Source organism: Pleurodeles waltl, chromosome 11, assembly GCF_031143425.1.
Source record: "Pleurodeles waltl isolate 20211129_DDA chromosome 11, aPleWal1.hap1.20221129, whole genome shotgun sequence".
Classification (NCBI taxonomy): domain Eukaryota; kingdom Metazoa; phylum Chordata; class Amphibia; order Caudata; family Salamandridae; genus Pleurodeles; species Pleurodeles waltl.
The window spans coordinates 905766191-905788978 of NC_090450.1; the positions used below are offsets into that span (position 1 = coordinate 905766191).

At 45.1% G+C, this 22788-nt stretch overlaps 1 protein-coding gene across 1 annotated transcript in view; it reads right to left on the reverse strand.

The window, feature by feature from the left end:
• SH2B3 (SH2B adaptor protein 3) overlaps positions 1–22788 on the reverse strand; it is a 374442-nt gene that overhangs the window by 29996 nt on the left and 321658 nt on the right. The window contains exon 6 of the mRNA XM_069214849.1: positions 3594–3688. Coding sequence (XP_069070950.1) covers positions 3594–3688 — 95 coding nt within the window. The remainder of the gene's footprint in view (positions 1–3593; positions 3689–22788) is intronic.

A 22788-nucleotide genomic window follows, 5' to 3' on the forward strand; every position in this document is an offset into this window, starting at 1 on the left:
CTTGAGAAGAGGACATTGGACTTATTGAGGACACTGAGTGGGTGGAGGTGGTGCAGAGCCCCAGGAGGATCCCGTTCTCATTTCTGCCTCCTCCAGCTAAGGATACTGCACAGATCATACTTTTCTAGAATGCTCCTACACCATGTGGGGAGGTGAGATTCTGCTCTACATGCCAGGGGTTGTGGTCTGGTGGGTACTTTCTTTCACTTGAACATACCAGTCGAGGAGGTGTGGCCTAAATATCAGAAACTATGGTTAACACTTGCTGCGGGGGTCAGTAAGGGCAACATAGCATGGGCCTGGGGAGTGGATCAACCCCCCCCCCCTTCCCCCAACGTATCGAAGACTGGGAAACTGACCTGGATTGATGGCAACGCTCCGAACATGTGGTATATCAGAGTCAGGGCTGCCCTAAATGGGAGAAGGTCTGGAATAAACAGTGTAACTAAAAAGGTTAGTGACTTGGAAAACAGGTTACCTGACACTCAGGGCATTGGGCTCAAGACATGTGTTCACTGGCGATTCTCCACATGCTTTTGGTAATTATTGTGCATATACGGTGACTTGTTTCTTTGTGATGTCTATTACACAACTGATCCAACAATTGTACTTGCAGTGAGCATTTGCTGTGGGACTCCCACGTCGACGATGGGGATGATTCAAGCATGTGAATCTGCGAAAGATACTTCAATACTGGAGAAGCAGAAGGTTCCGCTGCAGAGCCTGCATGTGCCAATCAGTATTCACAAGGCCAGGAGACCAAGACGCCTCAGAACCACCAAATGGAACCAGGACACAATCCAGTAACATCAAGATCACAGTCTGCATGTCCTGGACTTGTTATGGTGGCAAGAAAGATGTCAAGGCCACTATGTCCAGGATTAGATGGCCACTATAAAGAAAATCCTCTGCACCCAATGAAAATGGTATTCCAGCTCACTGATGGAGAACCTCATTTTGGCCAGCAACAAACAGTAGTTTTCTAGTCATCTGAGATCAAATGAGGTGAACTCACTAGTAGCAGCCAGTCATTGACGTATAGGAATACATCAATTCTCAATTTGCGAAGATGAGCTGAGACCACTGACATCACTTTCCAGACCACCTGGGGGAGGCAGGGACGTTGAGGTAAGGCCGAAGAACAGATCGATAAACTGTAAGAAGTCTGCTGACCCTATGACGAACCAGAGGAAACACCTATGGGACTGCAGTATCAGTACCTGAATGTACGCATCCTACAAGTCCAAAGGCACCATTCAGTGTCTGCGATTCGTGGCCACCAGGGCCTGGGGTCAGTACTCACATTTTGAACTTTTCTTTCTTGTGGAAGATATCCAAAAATGGCAAATTAAATATCACCTCAAACCACAGTCCTTCTTACAGGCCCTAAAATACCCGAGTAACAACCTGTTCCCCTCTCCTCCTCAGGCAACGATTTGATCGGACAATTGAAAAGTAGTACCTGAATTTATCTGGTTAGGATTGGGCCATGCTCTCTGTTAGCCATTGACTTACCATAAACTGGTGAAACATGGTGGAAGACTGGGTGAAGAATGAAGGGCGTAATCAAACTGAACAATTGTAAGTACCCACTGATCCAAAGTAACTGCACGAGAGCTGGGCAAGCAAAATTGGATTGTACTTACTACTGGGTCAATATAACTCTTGGAGGGAGAACTAAAGTGGCTTGATGCAGCCGTCCATAGTGAGGAAGAGGGTGAAGGCTACTGCATCTGCTGGTGGCCTGCTACCACCGCCTGTCTCTGGAGCCACAAATAGGCTTGATAGCCTGTGACGGCTGCATCTGTTGGTAGGCAAGGCCCTTCAAGCACCTCTAGAATTTCCAGTTCTGCTGGTGGAATTAATGATCTGGAGAGAATAATCCCATTGAGTGAATTGTAGCCCTGCTAGTTCCAAAGAGTTTTTACTGCAAAGAGCCTGACCCCATCAATAAGCATAGACATCAATGACACCTGGTAGCACACATCCGACTATGTTATCTAAAAACAAAGCTAGTGCCCAAGGGCTAGTCGGACTGAAACTTAGTGTGTATTTGGCCATTTCCAGGGTCTTACGTATGGTTTGAGCAACTGTAGCTCGAACGTCTCCAGGAACAGTGGGCCATGCACTGTTCCCCAAAGTGTGTGTGTATAATGGCCTAAAAGGCAAACTGCATTCACCAAATGTAGGGCAGGACTGGCAGACGAAAAAAAACTATTTTACTAAGTGTGTCAATCCTCTCAGATTCTCCATCAGGAGGCGCAGGAGACACCGCATTAGGGTTTACCTTGTACCTTGCACACCAAAGCCTTTGTGGCAAAACTCTCTCGAGTCAGATGCTGCATCAGGGAGGGTGGGCCCCCATGAACAGGCCTATGGTTATGAGCAATTGAGTGTTCACAGGAGATGCTGTACACTGTTTGGAACAGGAAGGGATCTGAGCCTCAGTCAGGGCTTCATTGAATGGTGATAAGTGATCAGTAGTTGACTGTCCAGGTTTCAAAATGTCGGTGAGTAGGTTCACCTTGGTATCTACTATGGCCCACTGCAATGGGCACACTCTACTAGGTAGGGGGAGAGGAGCTGGGTAAATCAATGGCAAATCCCATTCAATTTTAGATGAAGTGTCCAAACCACTAGTATTCTAGAGATTTGAGGCTAGCATTTGTATAATGATGGGGAGTAAAATGTCCACCTCCTCATATTCATCTTTGTGGTGTGGTACCTGTTCAAGCCCCTGAACTACACTGGAGTCAAAACAAAAAATGTCACCCAACCTCTCATAGTACTCGTGTCAAGGCAAGGGAGAAGTAGGGGAATCTTCAAAATTAGCAGTTTGTGCTTTAGTTATTTTATAGCAAGACATAGGCCTGAAGTTGGTTCCAGATCAGACATCAGAAACAGGGTGGACTCCAGGGCTGGCGCTGAAATGGGTATCAAAAACAGTCTATGGCAGGAGTGCTGAGGTGAGGGGAAGGTTGGGGGGGGGGGACTGGTGTTGCCTGAGGGCCAGGCTGAGGCAGAACAAGCTTAACTGGTGCTAGGGAATATCCCACTGGGGAATGTCCTACTGGGGCCTCAATGGGCCCATGTGACCCAGACCATTCGGAATACCTGTAGCATTGCCTCCTTATACATCTGAATTTGCCTAGGCTTCGAGGATGGCCAGAAAATTCAGTGTGTTTCAACTTCAATCTCCAAATCACACCAGAGTTGGACATCTCATCCATAGTCACGGCATTTGAGTGCCAACTGCACAACTTCTGTCTGGAATGAGACATAATCCAGCTCTGATTGGCTTTGGCTGTATAACTAAGTCAAAGCTGGTTATCTAAGACTACACTGTGGTCCCCCCGCGATCAACAAGCTTTCACTCTTTTATTTTTTTTTTACATGTATTGGCCATGACTAATCATTCCTAAAAGACATCAGCAACAGGAACAGCGCGTACAATCTTTAAATGCATAGTAATTTGTGCAAGTCATGATTCAGGTTCAATAAGGGCCTGGAGCCAAGTAACTTTGAGATGCTGTGCTCAACAAATCTCCTCATTCACCTATATATTCACCAAATAGCATACGTTCCGTACCAACCTTGATTAATAGAATCAAATACTCCATCTTCGGGGTTAGGAGATCCTCTGTCAGCATGTGGGGCTGGAAGCAACTCGACATCAGAGTCATCAGACCTGGCAAGACATGAAAAAGAAACAAAGAAAAGAAGCATATTTACTTTTATAGAGAACAGAAAAGTGCTGCTATGTTGACTGCATACAAGGTCTTTTGCTATACATATAGTCATATGATTGGTGGTTGTACGATGCAGAAGCAACTAAAGGGATAGTTAGGTGGTGGGAAAGAAATATTTACCTTCCATAATACTGCAGCTGGGCTCATGAGATGAACCCTTTATTGATCCACAACAGAAAAGAATGCCTCCTCTGGAGTAGAGCCCACAATGTCTTCAAAAAATATTTTTATAAAAACAGCAAGGCAGTTCTGTCTTCAACATAAGCTCCTAAATCATGTGGCAAGATAAACCTACACCTCAACTACACAACGGCTGGAATGGAGCATCGGACATAAGCTCCTATAAGACTACTCGTGCTCAGAGCTTCTACTGAACACACAATGTATAACCGGATCCTCCCTACCATCAGAATGTTCTTCTTGTATCTGTCCAATCTCTTGAATGGACTTTCAGGTAGATCTCAGCCAAGGAAGGGGCTTGTATAAACTGATGAACATATTAGTTCTGGAACATTACTTGAATAAACTCCTCTCCAACTACAGAATTAATTTCAAGACATCAACGGTTGTTGAAAGCGTAGAAAGAAGGCTCAACATCGTAGTTCTGCAGACATCCACAGGAAATACAGGTCTTTGCAAATACAGATCACTTGCCTTTCCCTAAAACAGTTTCAGATCTCTTCAGCAATCAAATAACACAAAACAATACTGGTTTAAGAGCCAATGGGACGGAGCCTCGACCAACAAAACAAGCATTTGCAATGCAATGGGTCTCAGGTTTGCTCGAGTTAGAGCTATTAGCGTTGTAATTTCCTAACTGGACTTTTCTTGCCACATAAATTGAAAATGAAAAGTAGAACAGTTGGCATAAGTAAGCCGATTCAAAGCGCCATGGGCGCCATGAGCATGAACGAGAGACACAAAAGGAAAAAGAAGTTCGCTCGCAGTCTCACGTATCGGCAAACGTGCAATTATCCACGTAACACGGTCAGTGGCCAAGGCGGTAACAAAACTGCCCGAGGAGGGACAAACATAAAGCATTTACCAATGATGATAAAGGATTTTTGAAAAGCAAGCTCATGAACGAGTGGTAGTGATGGACGTGGGGTGGGCATTGTTAAAAGCCCACAGATACATTACAACAGGCCAGAGTGCTTGCGCGGTTGACCTAAAAACTCTTAAGGAGTAGTACAAGCACTGCCAAGTAATTCCCACGCATACAAACACTACACATTGGGTTTTCAAGAGACCACAGAAAATGAAAAAAAAAAAAAACATTGTCAAGGTTAACTAATCTGACAAATTTGGGAAGAAGTTCGGGATGTGTGCCGGCACTAATTTTCTGCGGCAAATACAAGCATATAGTTCAGCAGCAAAGAGGCCTTTTTACCTCACAGAACCTATGTAGAGGTACTGAAAAACAAAAACAAGATGTGCCTTGTAACAAACTGATGCCCTTTAGAGCAAAAACAGTTTCAAGTAGAAATAGCACACTTTAAACACCAGCTGACATTCCTGATTTGGTTGTATAATCCTTCCTTTCTTTCTTTGAGAACAGCCAACGATGGTGTGTGCAGACACAAATTTAGACTTGTCTCGGGGCACTCATTAGTGAAAGGCAGAGTGACTATTTGAAGAAGCTGCTATTTCTTTCATAATGCAGGCAACATTGAGTCTGATTAGATCCCCTTAAGGGTGGGTGCAGTGAAGGGCTGAACCCAACTGCAGGGGGATGTCCTGGGGGTTCAAAGGGACCCTCTTTCACAAGGGTCCATTGAGGGGCGCACTGGATATGATCCCCCACCTCTTTGTGGTGCAGACTGCCAATCTCTGTGCCTGTGCACCTGAGTACACAATACAGTGTGGGAGCAAAGCCAAAGTGTTTCCCTCATTTGCTTGGAACCACGCCCCTTTGCAAATGAGGGCATGCCCCCGAGGATTGTTCTGGTGCTTTATGTGCAGCTGCACAATCTGTGTTACAGCCAGCTGGGGGTGCACATTTGTCTGTGACCCCTTCTGTCAAGACCAAAGTGCCTCTGGGCATACAATGCAGGTGCACATACCAGTTGCACCCTAGGGTAACTGTGTAATACAGCACCACTGAACTCAAAAGGGGAATATCAGTGACATTTCCTCCTTCAAGAAAGTTTAAATAGCTTTCTCAATGAAACACTAGAAAAAAATGTTTAGCAAATACTCGTGCACTGAGAACATTTAGGGGGCTCATTTCAAAGTTCATTATAATTTTCCGCGTTCTACAAGAAGGCAAATATTAGCATGCATATTATACACAATAACGGAAAAGCCCTCTGTGTTCCGAAAAAATAAAAAAATGTAAAAAAAAACTGTGACTAAAACTGTACATAGATAAAAGGCAAACTAACAAGAAAACAGTAGCTAAGCTTGGTCTCAAATTTAATCAATTCCACCAGCATTGCATTTCCATTAATTGTAAAGAGGCTCAATCTGATTCCTGCGGTTTGAAGACATTTCTACCTTGTCTGCAATTTTAAGCTCTTCATCAGGACTGACAGAATTAGTAGGCAGGTGTCTCCTTATTATAAGCACCATGATGTAGTTTGAAAAAGGTGAGAAATAGCCTAAGTTTCAAAGCTGAGAAACATTTAAGGTTTTAAAGGCGTAACCAAAGAGTGCTCCCGACTGTTAGGAGCTTTCAGCACAATCATCACCGTCAGGCGGAAAGATCTTTTGTCCATTCCCTAACCACGCTCCCAAGCACATATTTTTTTAAATATATGAGTCGTAATTCATGGCTAATGTTGGCCTTCTTGTGCAACGTGGGAAGCCTCAAAATGTTCACCTAGTGGACCACTGTTGTTAATAATTATATATATTTAAATTCTTAATGGACATGTTACATCGAACTTGTACTGTTTGAATAAGAAACGCTGGAAGTACGTTTCATGGCACTTCATGTCGCTTCACCAGGACAAAGAACAGGGCACAGAAGAGTAGGAATAATGGAGTCACAAGAAGTGTGCATAGACTGAACTCTTTAATCTGTATCTTAGGTAAAGTGAAAAATCAGTACTACCGAACATTGCCCACTTTGGACCAAAACTCACTTTTAGGGGCTCAAAATAAATCACACTTTATGGACAGCTAAGCGTTGCACAGTCTGAGTGGTGAGGGCACAAACAGTTCTGTTCGTTTCCTAGGGAGCAGGAGTCACAACCACAGTGTCTGCTTGACTGCTTTTCTCTTCAATTGTGCATGCATGTGATATCTCCAACATGACGTCCCTGTGATAGATACACAAAGTACCACCTGTTATGCGATATATTAGAGATGAACACACTTTCATCTGCTTCCAAGATAAGTCCCTAAGAAAAGGCTCTTGATAGGAAAGAAGTCTAAGCCTACCACAAACTCCCTTGCTTTAAAAAAGACAAAGAACAATATTTTAGTAGCTTGCTAAGCCCGCTATTTATGGGCCTAAATGTAACACCAAATGAGGGGATGCCAAAATGTGAATATTCTGAAACATCTCATGCCATAGACCAGGCTTCTGCATCAAGAACCTTGTGAGCTACTGGTAGCTCCCCACCTACCTGTCAATAGCTCTCCTTGTATACATTCCAATCTTCTAAATTTGAAGCTTTGTTTGGCTGAATTAATATATGTATACCAAACCTGAAAAATGTGTACTTGAGAAAAAATTGCGTGTATTTTCAGAACTCACAAGCAGATGTTTGGAGAAAAATAGTTGAATTTCCAAAATAAATTTAAAGCACATATTTCAGTGATAATATCACGTGGCATTGCAGGAGCATTCTTACTAATACTACCTTGGTGCCAGAGACACTGCTGTCATGGCTGCTATGCATCACACTTGGGAAGTTATTTCAAAATAGGCAAAGCCTTTTTTGTACATTGCTTCTTGCAACCCTTACGTATGCACTGACGTGCTCACTACTAGCAACCCTGTACTGGGGTGACAACTGCTGGTAATCTTCCAAAGGGCGTCACTAATGCAATCTTGTCTAATGTGGTAATTATTACAACACTAATATTAGTAATTCGAGATGTTTTTCTTGAACATACGTAGCTTGTTTTACAGAAAAGGTTGGCAACCCGGCTATAGACACTTTAAGGATTCAAGCCCCTTCTGTATAGGCCCATAAGTCAGACTGGGGCATAAGAAGGCAAAAGACTAAAATGTGCACCAGTTTTACATCAGCAGAGAATTATGCCTCTTGTTTCTCAGAGTGAGCTTTGGTTCTCAGAGTGAGCTTTGGTTCTACCTAGAAGAGTACTGCTCTGTCACCTAATATTGTTAGGCACCTGGTGTATCATTCTACCTCTTTTAGAGTATTTGGCCAAGAAAAGGGACTATTTTACCTTGTGAACGTTCACTAACTCATCACCCATTACATTTTAGTGTCTTACTCAGGATTTGCATTTTGCCTGCAGGTGTGCTCTATGTGCTTGATGAAGGTTTGACTTTACTATGCCAACAGAGGCTCATAAATGCTGCTTACATAAATTATGCACATTAAAGCCAGGCCTAACAAAGGGTTTTACAATGCTCATTTCAAAATCTGATTGTCGGAAGAACCTTAAACCAAAGACCCCAGCAGAGAATCAGATATTTCTTACTATGCTTGCTTTTTGGGTTGAGCGCATAAGTGCTTTAACCAGTTGTTAACATTGTGGGCTTTTAAACATGCCCATCTCACGCCCATCACTTTCACTCATTCCTGGGCTTGCCTTTTAAAAATCCCTTGATGTCATTGTTAATTGCTTTATGTTTGTCTCGCCTTGCGGCGGTTTTGTTACGACCTTGCAGACTGACCCCGTTACTTGGATAATTGCATGACTGCCGATATACTTCAGCGTGGGTGAACTATTTTTTTCCTTTCGTCTCTCCCCTTTGTGCTCCATGGCAGCCATGGCCCTCCCAGCACCAACATCACAAACTCCATTGATAGTATTGGAGCGCTGGTCACATTGTTCACACTTTTACCTAATCAGAGTCATTTCTATGGTCTCTCCCCGTCACACTCCGTAGCTTTCCCAAAAACACTTATAATTGATTAGTTCTTTACTAAAAAAAACACAGAAATCTGCAACGCTGCTGTTCCGGCACAGCGGGAGAGCCGATACTACAATAGTCACTGCAGTCACCCCATAATGCTTTGCAAGCATTCTTTTCCAAAAGATTTTTGCCCATAACTCAGCCTGTGGTGGTCCTAGGACGATAGGACCACACTTTCCTTTTAGGTCACCTCTCAACCCCACACCAGGTTAGTGGGGACCCCAAAATAATAAACCCTCCCACAGTTCAGTCCCTTTTCAAGCTCTCATGGCTGGAACGTTTGTTTTACAGCTTGAAGCAGTTTGTGTTGTATGGTTCTTAGTATTGCAGTAGGCCTGAAAATGTGTAAGGCACTACGCCCTCTAGAGACTAAATATACGGTTCTACTACATTACTTTGTGCCATTCTGTTTTTATGTGGTTATGCCCTCCAGGGACTAATTTTATGTCAAGACCGGAGGCTCCTATTATGCATTCTTTTCATGCTTTAATAAAATAGCAGCAGTCAAGAACTACACATCCCAAGAGGCTTAGCAACAGGCTAGCCAATGGGAACAAAAACATAGGCATATACAGCACCAATGGCACAACACCTAGGACCATAGAGTACCCACTTGATTACAAGCAGCCCCCTTTTCTTGCTGCTCGCAGTCAAGATAAGTACTCTTCTTCTGGTCTCTTCAATGTTTAATATTATATTGTGTTACATGGTATTTCACTGTTTTATTTAGTATTTTCGGAAAGCACCCTTTCGGTTTCCTTAGTCGCGCTGGTCCGCTCACGCTTATCCTGCTTTCTCCCCCTCAATTCCTGCCGCAGTGTCCTTCTCGGCTCGTGCTATAAAGTTTTTTTGTAACTGTTGTGCCATTGCGCAATTCCTCACCACACCGCTTTTAGTTTGTCAGTCTGCTGCCACGCAACATTGGTTTCCATAGATGCGACATATTTCGCCTCTTCGGGACGTTTTGCTCTATCGGCCTCAGTTTCCTCAGATGCTCCTCACGTTCATGCCACTTACTGGGACCGTCTTGCTTCAGGGGGCGTGGCCTCAGTCTCCACCTTCCGCTTTGGTTGGACACCGGCCTCGTTTCACACACGCCTCAGGGGAGTGTCTTCTCCATTTACCATCTAATTTTAACTGTTTATATGCCGTTTTCCTCACAGTCTTGTTTATTATCACAGCCTTTCAATTAACATGGAGTCTGACAGTTCCCCTTTGATGCCTGACATCAATGACGATGGGGAATCTTTTACACAGGACCTAAATGCTTTTATTCAGTCTTCTGTTGAACAAGCCCTACAGGCTTCTATGGGCAAAATATAAAAAAATATTGAAAATTATTTCAAGAGTATGATGTCCAATACTTTACGGGCCCATTCTGCGGGGGAAAGCAGAAAATGCAGGTTGACTCCTTTAACACCTGACGAGTGAGCTTTCCTCACACCAGACTGAGGACTTAGTATTTTAAGAAGAATTCCCCTCCTTATACGGAGGCCTGGGAGAAACTAACTCCTTGCCTTCCAAATGCAAATCAAAATAAAAAAATATAGATGAAGTGCCAAAAAAGATTATATCAAATGTATTGGACACTGACGATGATGATATGGATGATTTAATTCAATCCGATATGACCGGTGACAATTTTTTCACCTCTTCCCCTCACCCTCCTAAGAAAAGCAAAGTATCCATTTCTGATCCGTCCTTCTCCAATGTGGATTCCAACGGCGTCCCTATGTTTGACCCTACCCTTATCCACTATCCCAACTCCACCGAATGGTTACCTTCTTCCCATGTTGGGGACTATATTGCTTCCTGCCTGCGTCTTCCACTAGATAAACAAACTCAAGAAAAATTTAAATCGGAGTGTCCTAGACCTTCTTTACTGTACAACATAACTATCACTCCTTCCATTGACCAATCCCTAATAACCTTTTTTACCAAATTTGGTAAGGACCCTCGTAAAGGGGTTGATAAAGCCTGGACAACTACTAGATGTGGTTGGCCCTTTGGCCCGCATTTTTGACCTGGCTGAAATAGCCAGATTGGAGGATATAACTATCAATCCTACAGATCTCTCCCTTTGGATTCAAAGAGCCTTTTGCCTTTTGGGAAACGCCAATTCGGCTATTATCCATGAGAGAAGAAAAGGTTTACTTTTGAAGCTGGACCCGAAACTGGCAAATCTCGCTTCGCTCGATCCTGGCATCCAAGCGGATGGTAAACTCTTTGGAGATTCCTTCATTAAGGATCTTAGTAGATATGTTACAACTTTTTCCTCTATCGATAAAGCTCAGCAATCCTTAAAAAAACGTCTTCAGCCAACGTGTTTTTGCACGGGCCGGTAGAGGCAGGAGACCCTTTACCGGCTGCACCTATCGCAATCAAGGTTCAAGAGGCTCCTTCAACAACATCCAAGACTACAAGCCTCAGTTCTACCCCCAGGTTTCCGCGGCCACGGACAACGATATTCCAAATCAAACAATTCCCAAGGTAAGCCCGTTTTCTGGCCTTCCCATGGGAGGACGCCTTCAATATTTTCTTCCAAAATGGCATTCAATTACATCAGACCCTTGGGTGTTACACACAGTCCAGGGTTATCACATAGAGCTAGACTCCCCTCCATTCCAAACTGTTTTTCCACCTTCTCCAAAATTTTCTACAGAAATGTGCTCTCTCATTACAACAGAAGGCCAGTCACTCCTACAGAAAAACACTATCCAGCCTTCTCTTCCCAATCCCTCGGGGTTCATGAGCTCTCTGTTCATGGTCCAAAAGAAAAACAAAAAGTTAAGACCAGTAATCAATCTCAAATCGTTCAACCAATTCATAACTTATCACCATTTCAAAATGGAAACCATAATTAATCTCAGAGACATTTTACTTCAAAACGTCTGGCTGGTGAAACTGGATCTATAGGACGCCTATCTTACCATTCCTATCCACCCATCTCACAGAAAATTCTTACAATTTCAATGGCTTTCAAAAACCTATCAGTTTTCTTCCCTTCCGTTCAGGCTTTCTTCGGCCCCCTGGTGCTTTACAAAAGTAATGAAACCGATTCTTGCCCATCTCAGATTGCTAGGTATCAGACTGATAATCTATCTAGACGATATCCTTCTCATGCACCAAAAGGTACAATCTCTTTACTCTCATCTTCAGTTAACAAGCTCACTCCTTTCGGATCTGGGCTTAATCATAAACTCAGAAAAGTCTATTGTGATCCCTACTCAACAAATAGAATTCTTGGGTTTCCTAATAGATTCCACCGCAGCTACTCTCCACCTTCCCCCTTCAAAGGTGTCTTCGATCAAAAAAGAACTCATTCACACCCTTCACAAAGATCAGATCTCCCTCAGGTCCCTTGCAAGAGTGGTAGGACTTCTTCACTACCAAGCTCTACAATGCCTGAAAATTCTCCACCTGCGCAAAGGTCTCGCCTTTCACGATCTTATAACTCTAGATTCAGAATCTCGCCTAGAGATTCAATGGTGGATATACCATTTAGACGCCTGGAATGGCAGGACTATCTTCCCCTCTGCGCCCAATCGTATATTAGAATCAGATGTAAGTCTCACTGGCTTGGGTGCCCGTTGTGGACCAATATCGAGTGGCGGTACCTGGTCCGCAGAGAAGTCCAGATTGCATATAAACTGTTTAGAGATGCTTTCAGGCTCCTTTCCGACCAAAAGCTTCGCAAAACACAAAGTACAATGTTCTATTCTTCTTCGCATGGACAACGTTTCGGCCATCCGATACATAAATCATTTTGGAGGAACCAAATCAAAACCTTTAGCTCTTTTAGCAAAAAGTTTTTGGGAATTCTGCCTGTCCCACTAGTTTTCTCTTCTATCGGAGTATCTTCCAGGCTCCCAAAATTCCATAGCAGATTGGCACTCCCGCCATCGCAAGGATTACAGATATTGGAAACTCCATCCCTCAGTTTTTTTAAATCCTTTTGGACAAATGGGGACCTTTCAGTATAGATCTCTTTGCTTCCCGTCTCAATTCTCAATTACCACTGGTTTTCAGTTGGCGTGCAGATCCTCCAGCAATGGCAACAGATGCGTTCCTACAAGACTGGTCCCCAACAACCAACTGTGCCTTCCCTCCTTTCATTTTAATCAACAGAGTTTTAGCTCAAGTCAGATGCCAGAAAGCCTCATTAATCTTAGTGACCCCCTTATGGCAGTCTCAATTCTGGTTTCCCCCATCCTCGAGTTATCAAAAGACTTTCCTCTTCTTCTTCTTCCTTCTTTCGCTTCTCTCCTCCTAGATCCTTCGGGATCTCCCCACATCCTAATTCTCAACAAGTCCTTAACTCTTTCAGCCTAGAGGGTCTCGGGATGTCCCAACAAACCACTGTTATTTCAGCAGAAGAGTCTTGTAAGAAAATGGCTCCTTGTTGCAGTTACCCCCAACTTTTTGCCTGATACTGACTTGACTGAGAAGTGTGCTGGGACCCTGCTAACCAGGCCCCAGCACCAGTGTTCTTTCACCTAAAATGTACCATTGTTTTCACAATTGGCACGCCCCTGGCACACAGATAAGTCCCTTGTAAAAGGTACCAGTGGTACCAAGGGCCCTGTGACCAGGGAAGGTCCCTAAGGGCTGCAGTATATGTTGTGCCACACTAAGGGACCCCTCACCTAACACATACACACTGCCATTGTAGATTGTGTGTGTTGGTGGGGAGAAAAAGGCAAAGTCGACATGGCATCCCCCCTCAGTATGCCATGCCCACAAAATACTGCCTGTGGCATAGGTAAGTCACCCCTCTCGCACGCCTTATAGCCCTAAGGCAGGGTGCACTATACCACAGATGAGGGCATAGCTGCATGAGCAATATGCTCCTGCAGTGTCTAAGTCTATTCTTAGACATTGTAAGTATAGTGTGGCCATATTAAGTATATGGTCTGGGAGTTTGTCAAAAACGAATTCCACAGCTGCATAATGGCTACACTGAATACTGGGAAGTTTGGTATCAAACTTCTCAGAATAATACACCCACACTGATGCCAGTGTTGGATGTATTAAAAAATGCACTTAGAGATGCACCGTGTATTTTACCCAATCCTTCAGTGCAGGACTGACTGGTCTGTGCCTGCCTGCAGCTGAGAGACGAGTTTCTGACCCCTTGGGATGAGGGCCTTTGTGCCCTCTGAGGCCAGAAACAAAGCCTTCTCTGGGTGGAGGTGCATAATACCTCGCCCCTGCAGGAACTGTAACACCTAGCAGTGAGCCTCAAAGGCTCAGGCTTTGTGTTACAATGCCCCAGGACACTCCAGCTAGTGGAGATGCCCGCCCCCTGGACACAGCACCCACTTTTGGTAGCAAGTCCAGGGGAGATAATGAGAAAAACAAGGAGGAGTCACCCACCAGTCAGGACAGCCCCTAAGGTGCCCTGAGCTTAGGTGACCCCTGCCTTTAGAAATCCTCCATCTTGGTTTTGGAGGATTCCCCCAATAGGATAGGGATGTGCCCCCTTCCCTCAGGGAGGAGGCACAAGGAGGGTGTAGCCACCCTCAAGGACAGTAGTCATTGGCTACTGCCCCCCAGACCTAAACACACCCCTAAATTTAGTATTTAGGGGCGAACCTGAACCCAGGAAATCAGATTCTTGCAACCTGAAGAAACAAGGACTGCTGACCTACAAGCCTGCAGAGAAGGAGTAGGACGACAACTGCTTTGGCCCCAGCCCTACCGGCCTGTCTCCAACTTTGAAAACCTGCAACCAGCGACCCATCCGACAGGGACCAGTGACCTCTGAAGCCTCAGAAGACTGCCCTGGACTAAAGGACCAAGAAACTCCAGTGAACAGCGGCCCTGTTCAAAACCAGCTACTTCTTTGCAACAAAGAAGCAACTTTCAAAGACTGCATGTTTCCAGCCGGAAGCGTGAGACTTGACACTGCACCCGACGCCCTGGCTCGAGATCCAGAGAACAAACACCTCAGGGAGGACTCCCCGGCGACTGCGAGCCAGTGAGTAACCAGAGACGACCCCCCTGATCCCCCACAGCAATGCCTGCAGAGAGAATCCAGAGGCTCCCCCTGACCACAACTGCCTGTAACAAGGGACTTGACGCCTGGAACCAACACTGCACCCGCAACCCCCAGGACCTGAAGGAACCGAACCTCAGCGCAGGAGTGACCCCAGGTGACCCTCTGCCTTGCCCAGGTGGTGGCTGTCCCGAGAAGCCCCCCGTGCCTGCCTGCACCACTAGAGTGACCCCCGGGTCCCTCCATTGAAACCTATACAAAACCCGACGCCTGCTTTGCACACTGCATCCGGCCGCCCCTGTGCCGCTGAAGTAGTGTTTTGTGTGCCTACTTGTGTCCCCCCCAGTGCTCTACAAAACCCTCCTGGCCTGCCCCCCGAGGGCGCAGGTACTTATCTGCTGGCAAACTGGAACCGGAGCACCCCTGTTCTCCATAGGTGCCTATGTGTTTTGGGCACCTCTTTGACCTCTGCACCTGACTGGCCCTGAGCTGCTGGTGTGGTAACTTTGGGGTTGCCTTGAACCCCCAACGGTGGGCTGCCTATGCCCCAGGACTGAGACTTGTAAGTGTTTTACCTACCTCCTAATCTAACCTTTACTCTTCTCCCCCATTGTAAAGAAATGGCTCCCTGTTGCAGTTACCCCCCCACTTTTTGCCTGATACTGATGCTGACTTGACTGAGAAGTGTGCTGGGACCCTGCTAACCAGGCCCCAGCACCAGTGTTCTTTCACCTAAAATGTACCATTGTCTCCACAATTGGCACAACCCTGGCACCCAGGTAGTCCCTTGTAACTGGTACCCCTGGTACCAAGGGCCCTGATGCCAGGGACAGGTCTCTAAGGGCTGCAGCATGATTTATGCCACCCTAGGGACCCCTCACTCAGCACAGACACACTGCTTGCCAGCTTGTGTGTGCTGGTGGGGAGAAAATGACTAAGTCGACATGGCACTCCCCTCAGGGTGCCATGCCAACCTCACACTCCCTGTGGCATAGGTAAGTCACCCCTCTAGCAGGCCTTACAGCCCTAAGGCAGGGTGCACTATACCACAGGTGAGGGCATATGTGCATGAGCACTATGCCCCTACAATGTCTAAGCAAAACCTTAGACATTGTAAGTGCAGGGTAGCCATAAGAGTATATGGTCTGGGAGTCTGTCCAAAAACGAACTCCACAGCTCCATAATGGCTACACTGAATACTGGGAAGTTTAGTATCAAACTTCTCAGAATAATAAACCCACACTGATGCCAGTGTTGGATTTATTAAAAAATGCACACAGAGGGCATCTTAGAGATGTCCCCTGTACTTTACCCAATTGTTCAGTGCAGGACTGACTGGTCTGTGCCAGCCTGCTGCTGAGAGACGAGTTTCTGACCCCATGTGGTGAGGGCCTTTGTGCTCTCTGAGGACAGAAACAAAAGCCTGCTCTGGGTGGAGGTGCTTCACTCCTCCCCCCTGCAGGAACTGTAACACCTAGCAGTGAGCTTCAAAGGCTCAGGCTTCGTGTTACAGTGCCCCAGGGCACTCCAGCTAGTGGAGATACCCGCCCCCTGGACACAGCCCCCACTTTTGGCGGCAAGTCCAGGAGAGATAATGAGAAAAACAAGGAGGAGTCACTGGCCAGTCAGGACAGCCCCTAAGGTGTCCTGAGCTGAAGTGACTAACTTTTAGAAATCCTCCATCTTGCAGATGGAGGATTCCCCCAATAGGGATAGGAATGTGACCCCCTCCCCTTGGGAGGAGGCACAAGGCACAGGAGACCCCCACCCTCAGGGCTAGTAGCCATTGGCTACTAACCCCCCAGACCTAAACACGCCCTTAAATTTAGTATTTAAGGGCTCCCCAGAACCAAGGAACTCAGATTCCAGCAACCTAAGAAGAAGAGGACTGCTGAGCTGAAAAACCCTGCAGAGAAGACGGAGACACCAACTGCTTTGGCCCCAGCTCTACCGGCCTGTCTCCCCACTTCAAAAAGACACTGCTCCAGCGACGCTTTCCCCAGGACCAGCGACCTCTGAATCCTCAGAGGACTGCCCTGCTCTAGAAGGACCAAGAAACTCCCGAGGACAGCGGCTCTGTTCACCCAAGACTGCAACTTTGTTTCTAAAGGAGCAACTTAAAGACAACAGCATTTCCCGCCAGAAGCGTGAGACTTGCAACCCTGCACCCGGCGACCCCGACTCGACTGGTGGAGAAACAACGCTTCAGGGAGGACTCCCCGGCGACTCCGAGACTGAGTAACCAAAGTTGTCCCCCCTGAGCCCCCACAGCGACGCCTGCAGAGGGAATCCCGAGGCTCCCCCTGACCGCGACTGCCTGACTCTAAGATCCTGACACCTGGAAAAGACCCTGCACCCACAGCCCCCAGGACCTGAAGGATCGGAACTCCAGTGCAGGAGTGACCCCCAGGAGGCCCTCTCCCTTGCCCAGGTGGTGGCTACCCCGAGGAGCCCCCCCCCTTGCCTGCATCGCTGAAGAGACCCCTTGGTCTCCCATTGAAACCTATTGAAAACCCGACATGTGTTTGCACACTGCACCCGGCCGCCCCCGTGCTGCTGAGGGTGTACTTTCTGTGCGGACTTGTGTCCCCCCCCTGGTGCCCTACAAAACCCCCCTGGTCTGCCCTCCGAAGACGCGGGTACTTACCTGCTGGCAGACTGGAACCGGGGCACCCCCTTCTCCATTGAAGCCTATGTGTTTTGGGCACCACTTTGAACTCTGCACCTGACCGGCCCTGAGCTGCTGGTGTGGTGACTTTGGGGTTGCTCTGAACCCCCAACGGTGGGCTACCTTGGACCCCAATTTGAACCCCGTAGGTGGTTTACTTACCTGCAAGAACTAACATTACTTTACTTCCCCTAGGAACTGTGAAAATTGCACTGTGTCCACTTTTAAAACAGCTAAATGTGTTTTATGTAAAAAGTATATATGCTATTGTGATTATTCAAAGTTCCTAAAGTACTTACCTGCAATACCTTTCAAATGAGATATTACATGTAGAATTTGAACCTGTGGTTCTTAAAATAAACTAAGAAAATATATTTTTCTATAACAAAAACCTATTGGCCTGGAATTGTCTCTTAGTGTGTGTTCCTCATTTATTGCCTGTGTGTATGTACAACAAATGCTTAACACTACTCCTTTGATAAGCCTACTGCTCGACCACACTACCACAAAATAGAGCATTAGTATTATCTCTTTTTGCCACTATCTTACCTCTAAGGGGAACCCTTGGACTCTGTGCATACTATTCCTTACTTTGAAATAGTGCATACAGAGCCAACTTCCTACACCCATGAACTGTTGATTTTTGCACGAAGTGTCCACTACAATAGCTTATTGACATTTTTACAAAGACTGTACATGATATTGTTTCCATTCAAAGTTCCTAAAGTATCTAAGTGAAGTACATTGCACTTAAAGTGTTTACTGCAAATCTTGAACCTGTAGTTCTTAAAATAAACTAAGAAAAATATATTTATCAATATAAAAACCTATTGGCCTGGAGTAAGTCTGAGTGTGTGTTCCTCATTTATTGCATGTGTGTGTACAACAAATGCTTAACACTACCCCCTGATAAGCCTACTGCTCGACCACACTACCACAAAATAGAGCATTAGAATTATTTAATTTTGTAACTATCTTACCTCTAAGGGGAACCCTTGGACTCTGTGCACACTATTTCTTACTTTGAAATAGTATATACAGAGCCAACTTCCTACAATTCAGAACTCATTAACAACCCCTGGGCTCCCGGCACAAGGAAAGCTTACAAATCAGCTTGGACTCTTTGGGCAAGCTGGTGAGTGGGAAAATGTATCAATTCCTTTTCAACAAATATAAATCTTATCATTAACTTCTTGGCTACTTCAGTTCAGCCGAGTCTTACAGAACCATAAATCTCTATAGATCAGCTATATCCATGCATCATCAAAATATCAACGGTAAACCCGTTGGAGAATATCCCCTACTCTGCCGACTGTTGAAGGGAGTAAAACTTTCCAAGCCACATATCTGTGGGATGCATTGCTAGTTTTAAATGTGTTCCTCTCATGGCCCGAGAACTCAGATCTTTCCTTAAAAATGCTCTCAGCAAAGTTGCCCATGTTGTTGTGCCTTATATCCATTAAACGTGTGTCTGATGTCAAATCCCTAGAGGTTTCTTCTTGCCAATTCATGCCTACAGGAGTTTTATTCCACATTACTATGCACACAAAAACCAATCTACATACAGTATTTTATCCTTTCTTTCCTAACAAACCTAAACTCCGTGTGGGACTATGTTTAAAGGAATACGAGAAACGTACTCTCAACCTCAGAATGTTCTCACTCCACCAGCTTCTGATTTCCTTCCCCACAAACCAGATTCCTCTGCTACTTTTGCTTGTTGGGTTAAATGGGTCATGTCTTTAGCTGGGATCGACATCTCCACCTTCGGGCCCATTTTTCCAGGGGTCATGGCCTCTAAAGCCTTTTCAGTGGGCTCTAGCTTAGAGGACATTCTGAGGTTGGCTGATTGGTCTAATGACAATGTTTTTAGAACTTTCTATTGTAAGACTGTTAAAACTGCAACTTCTTTGGTTGTTGATATGCTTTAAACTAGCATAACAGGAGCCTCCGGTCTCGACATAAAATGTAGATTTTCCTAGTAAACTATGAAGGAAAGTCTTATTTTTATTAAGGACATGGAGGTGAGTATTATCCCACCGCTGTTACTACTAACGTGTTTCTCTTTCCCTCCCAGCGAATCCGGCATTGCCTCCTTCCTCGGGATGATGCCACATGTTATTCGCTTGCTTCTTCCGCTTCTGGGCTGCAGACCTCTCAGATCTCTTTCCTTCAGGACCCTCGGTGTTCAAAAAGATGCTCTGACTTTTCTTTTGCTTAATTCGAAAGAAAACAGTAGAATTACGTTCCTACTGTTCACAGTGGAGCACTCAACACCTCAAGAAGTGTGGTTGTGAGTTCATTAAACCCCTTGGCTCTGTTCCATGCTGGGGAGAGGATGTGGCATAACAACCAGAGCTGCCGATCTTGGACATGGAGAACTAGGTTCGTGTCTCAGTGTTAGCTCAAGATCCGGTGAGTCTGGACGAATCACTTGATCTCCCTGTACCTAATAACAACAAAAATGAGTGTGTCCTTACATAATGTAACTGGTGCTCCTGTACAGTGCTCTAGTACCTTTGGGTTGTGTTTATGGTTACGTAGAATCCTGCCCTGACTTACATGCCATCTGAATTTCACCCTTCCTCTGTATGAGCTGTCAGCTAACTTTCAGCACACTGTCCCGGAATGGAATGGAGGGTGTTTCTTCAGGAGGTCTGCAGTAACACCTATACATATACATGCCAACAGACCTGATTCAGGCGGAAGACTCCCTATTTTGGCTTTATTTTGGCAGGCTCCTGCCTCATGTTGCCTCTCTTGCAATAGAAGTCAGTAGGGAAATACATTCTAAAGGTTCTTTAAAAAATATACAGGGAGTGCAGAATTATTAGGCAAATGAGTATTTTGACCACATCATCCTCTTTATGCATGGTGTCTTACTCCAAGCTGTATAGGCTCGAAAGCCTACTACCAATTAAGCATATTAGGTGATGTGCATCTCTGTAATGAGAAGGGGTGTGGTCTAATGACATCAACACCCTATATCAGGTGTGCATAATTATTAGGCAACTTCCTTTCCTTTGGCAAAATGGGTCAAAAGAAGGACTTGACAGGCTCAGAAAAGTAAAAAATAGTGAGATATCTTGCAGAGGGATGCAGCACTCTTAAAATTGCAAAGCTTCTGAAGCGTGATCATCGAACAATCAAGCGTTTCATTCAAAATAGTCAACAGGGTCGCAAGAAGCGTATGGAAAAACCAAGGCGCAAAATAACTGCCCATGAACTGAGAAAAGTCAAGCGTGCAGCTGCCACGATGCCACTTGTCACCAGTTTGGCCATATTTCAGAGCTGCAACATCACTGGAGTGCCCAAAAGCACAAGGTGTGCAATACTCAGAGACATGGCCAAGGTAAGAAAGGCTGAAAGACGACCACCACTGAACAAGACACACAAGCTGAAACGTCAAGACTGGGCCAATAAATATCTCAAGACTGATTTTTCTAAGGTTTTATGGACTGATGAAATGAGAGTGAGTCTTGATGGGCCAGATGGATGGGCCCGTGGCTGGATTGGTAAAGGGCAGAGAGCTCCAGTCCGACTCAGACGCCAGCAAGGTGGAGGTGGAGTACTGGTTTGGGCTGGTATCATCAAAGATGAGCTTGTGGGGCCTTTTCGGGTTGAGGATGGAGTCAAGCTCAACTCCCAGTCCTACTGCCAGTTCCTGGAAGACACCTTCTTCAAGCAGTGGTACAGGAAGAAGTCTGCATCCTTCAAGAAAAACATGATTTTCATGCAGGACAATGCTCCATCACACGCGTCCAAGTACTCCACAGCGTGGCTGGCAAGAAAGGGTATAAAAGAAGGAAATCTAATGACATGGCCTCCTTGTTCACCTGATCTGAACCCCATTGAGAACCTGTGGTCCATCATCAAATGTGAGATTTACAAGGAGGGAAAACAGTACACCTCTCTGAACAGTGTCTGGGAGGCTGTGGTTGCTGCTGCACGCAATGTTGATGGTGAACAGAGCAAAACACTGACAGAATCCATGGATGGCAGGCTTTTGAGTGTCCTTGCAAAGAAAGGTGGCTATATTGGTCACTGATTTGTTTTTGTTTTGTTTTTGAATGTCAGAAATGTATATTTGTGAATGTTGAGATGTTATATTGGTTTCACTGGTAATAATAAATAATTGAAATGGGTATATATTTTTTTTTTGTTAAGTTGCCTAATAATTATGCACAGTAATAGTCACCTGCACACACAGATATCCCCCTAACATAGCTAAAACTAAAAACAAACTAAAAACTACTTCCAAAAATATTCAGCTTTGATATTAATGAGTTTTTTGGGTTCATTGAGAACATGGTTGTTGTTCAATAATAAAATTAATCCTCAAAAATACAACTTGCCTAATAATTCTGCACTCCCTGTATATATATCTCCCTCTTTTCTAAAATGTTAGCTTGTTTGCTACAATTTGAAAACCTCTAGACTGCTGCAAAAAGTTTCACAAATTGCAATGCCCAGTAAAGCTTTAGCAAGAGCACGATATGCTGACTTGCTTATTCAGAGAACTTCCCGGCCTGCTAAGCACGTCTTCACCTGCCTCAAACAGGTTACGACGGGGCAGCATTAATATCTGTGGCATACTTAGACCTTTCCCAGGCAAGCTGCTCTGATACAACAAGCAATAACACGGGTGGAAGCAACAGCACAGAGGGGGCTCCTCGGGGCAGGAGTGGAGACTTCCTGAATTTATTTTTTATTTTCAAAGTATGTCCAGCAGGGCGCGATCAGTGGAAGGGCACTGGTTGCCCACAGGAAGCTGTACTTGGTTTATGGGCCATGGAACAAAGAAACACAGGAAGCCCAAGAAGCCAAAGGGAAACTGGGAAGCCCTGACCTATCAGAAACAAGAGTGACGTCAGAGCCAAACAATGATAAGTATGGAGCAAACTCGAAGCCAGTTTTAAGCTTATTATTATTATTTTTTTTAGAAGAGATTTCAAAAGGACATCGCGGTATTGCCGAGTTACCATTATAATAACTTTTCAAACGAGTTCAGACTTCTGGCATGGTAGCCCAATACACTGAAAAGCCCCAACATAAAAAAAGAGTAAATGAAAAAAATGTCTCTAGGTCACCATACTTCACTCTAAATAGATGATACCGTAACTAATACCCTTCTAATATCCCAGCAAATAAAAATATCAGCCACTGAATTTATCCTCAAAACATCTTTGGGAACTCAACCAGAGATAGGAAAGAGCTATAGAAGCAAGACAGTCCCCGATGGAAATTACTGCTTGCCATTTACAAATGGCACAGTGATACGTATTGGCATGCAAGGTATAGCGCACTGCGGGGC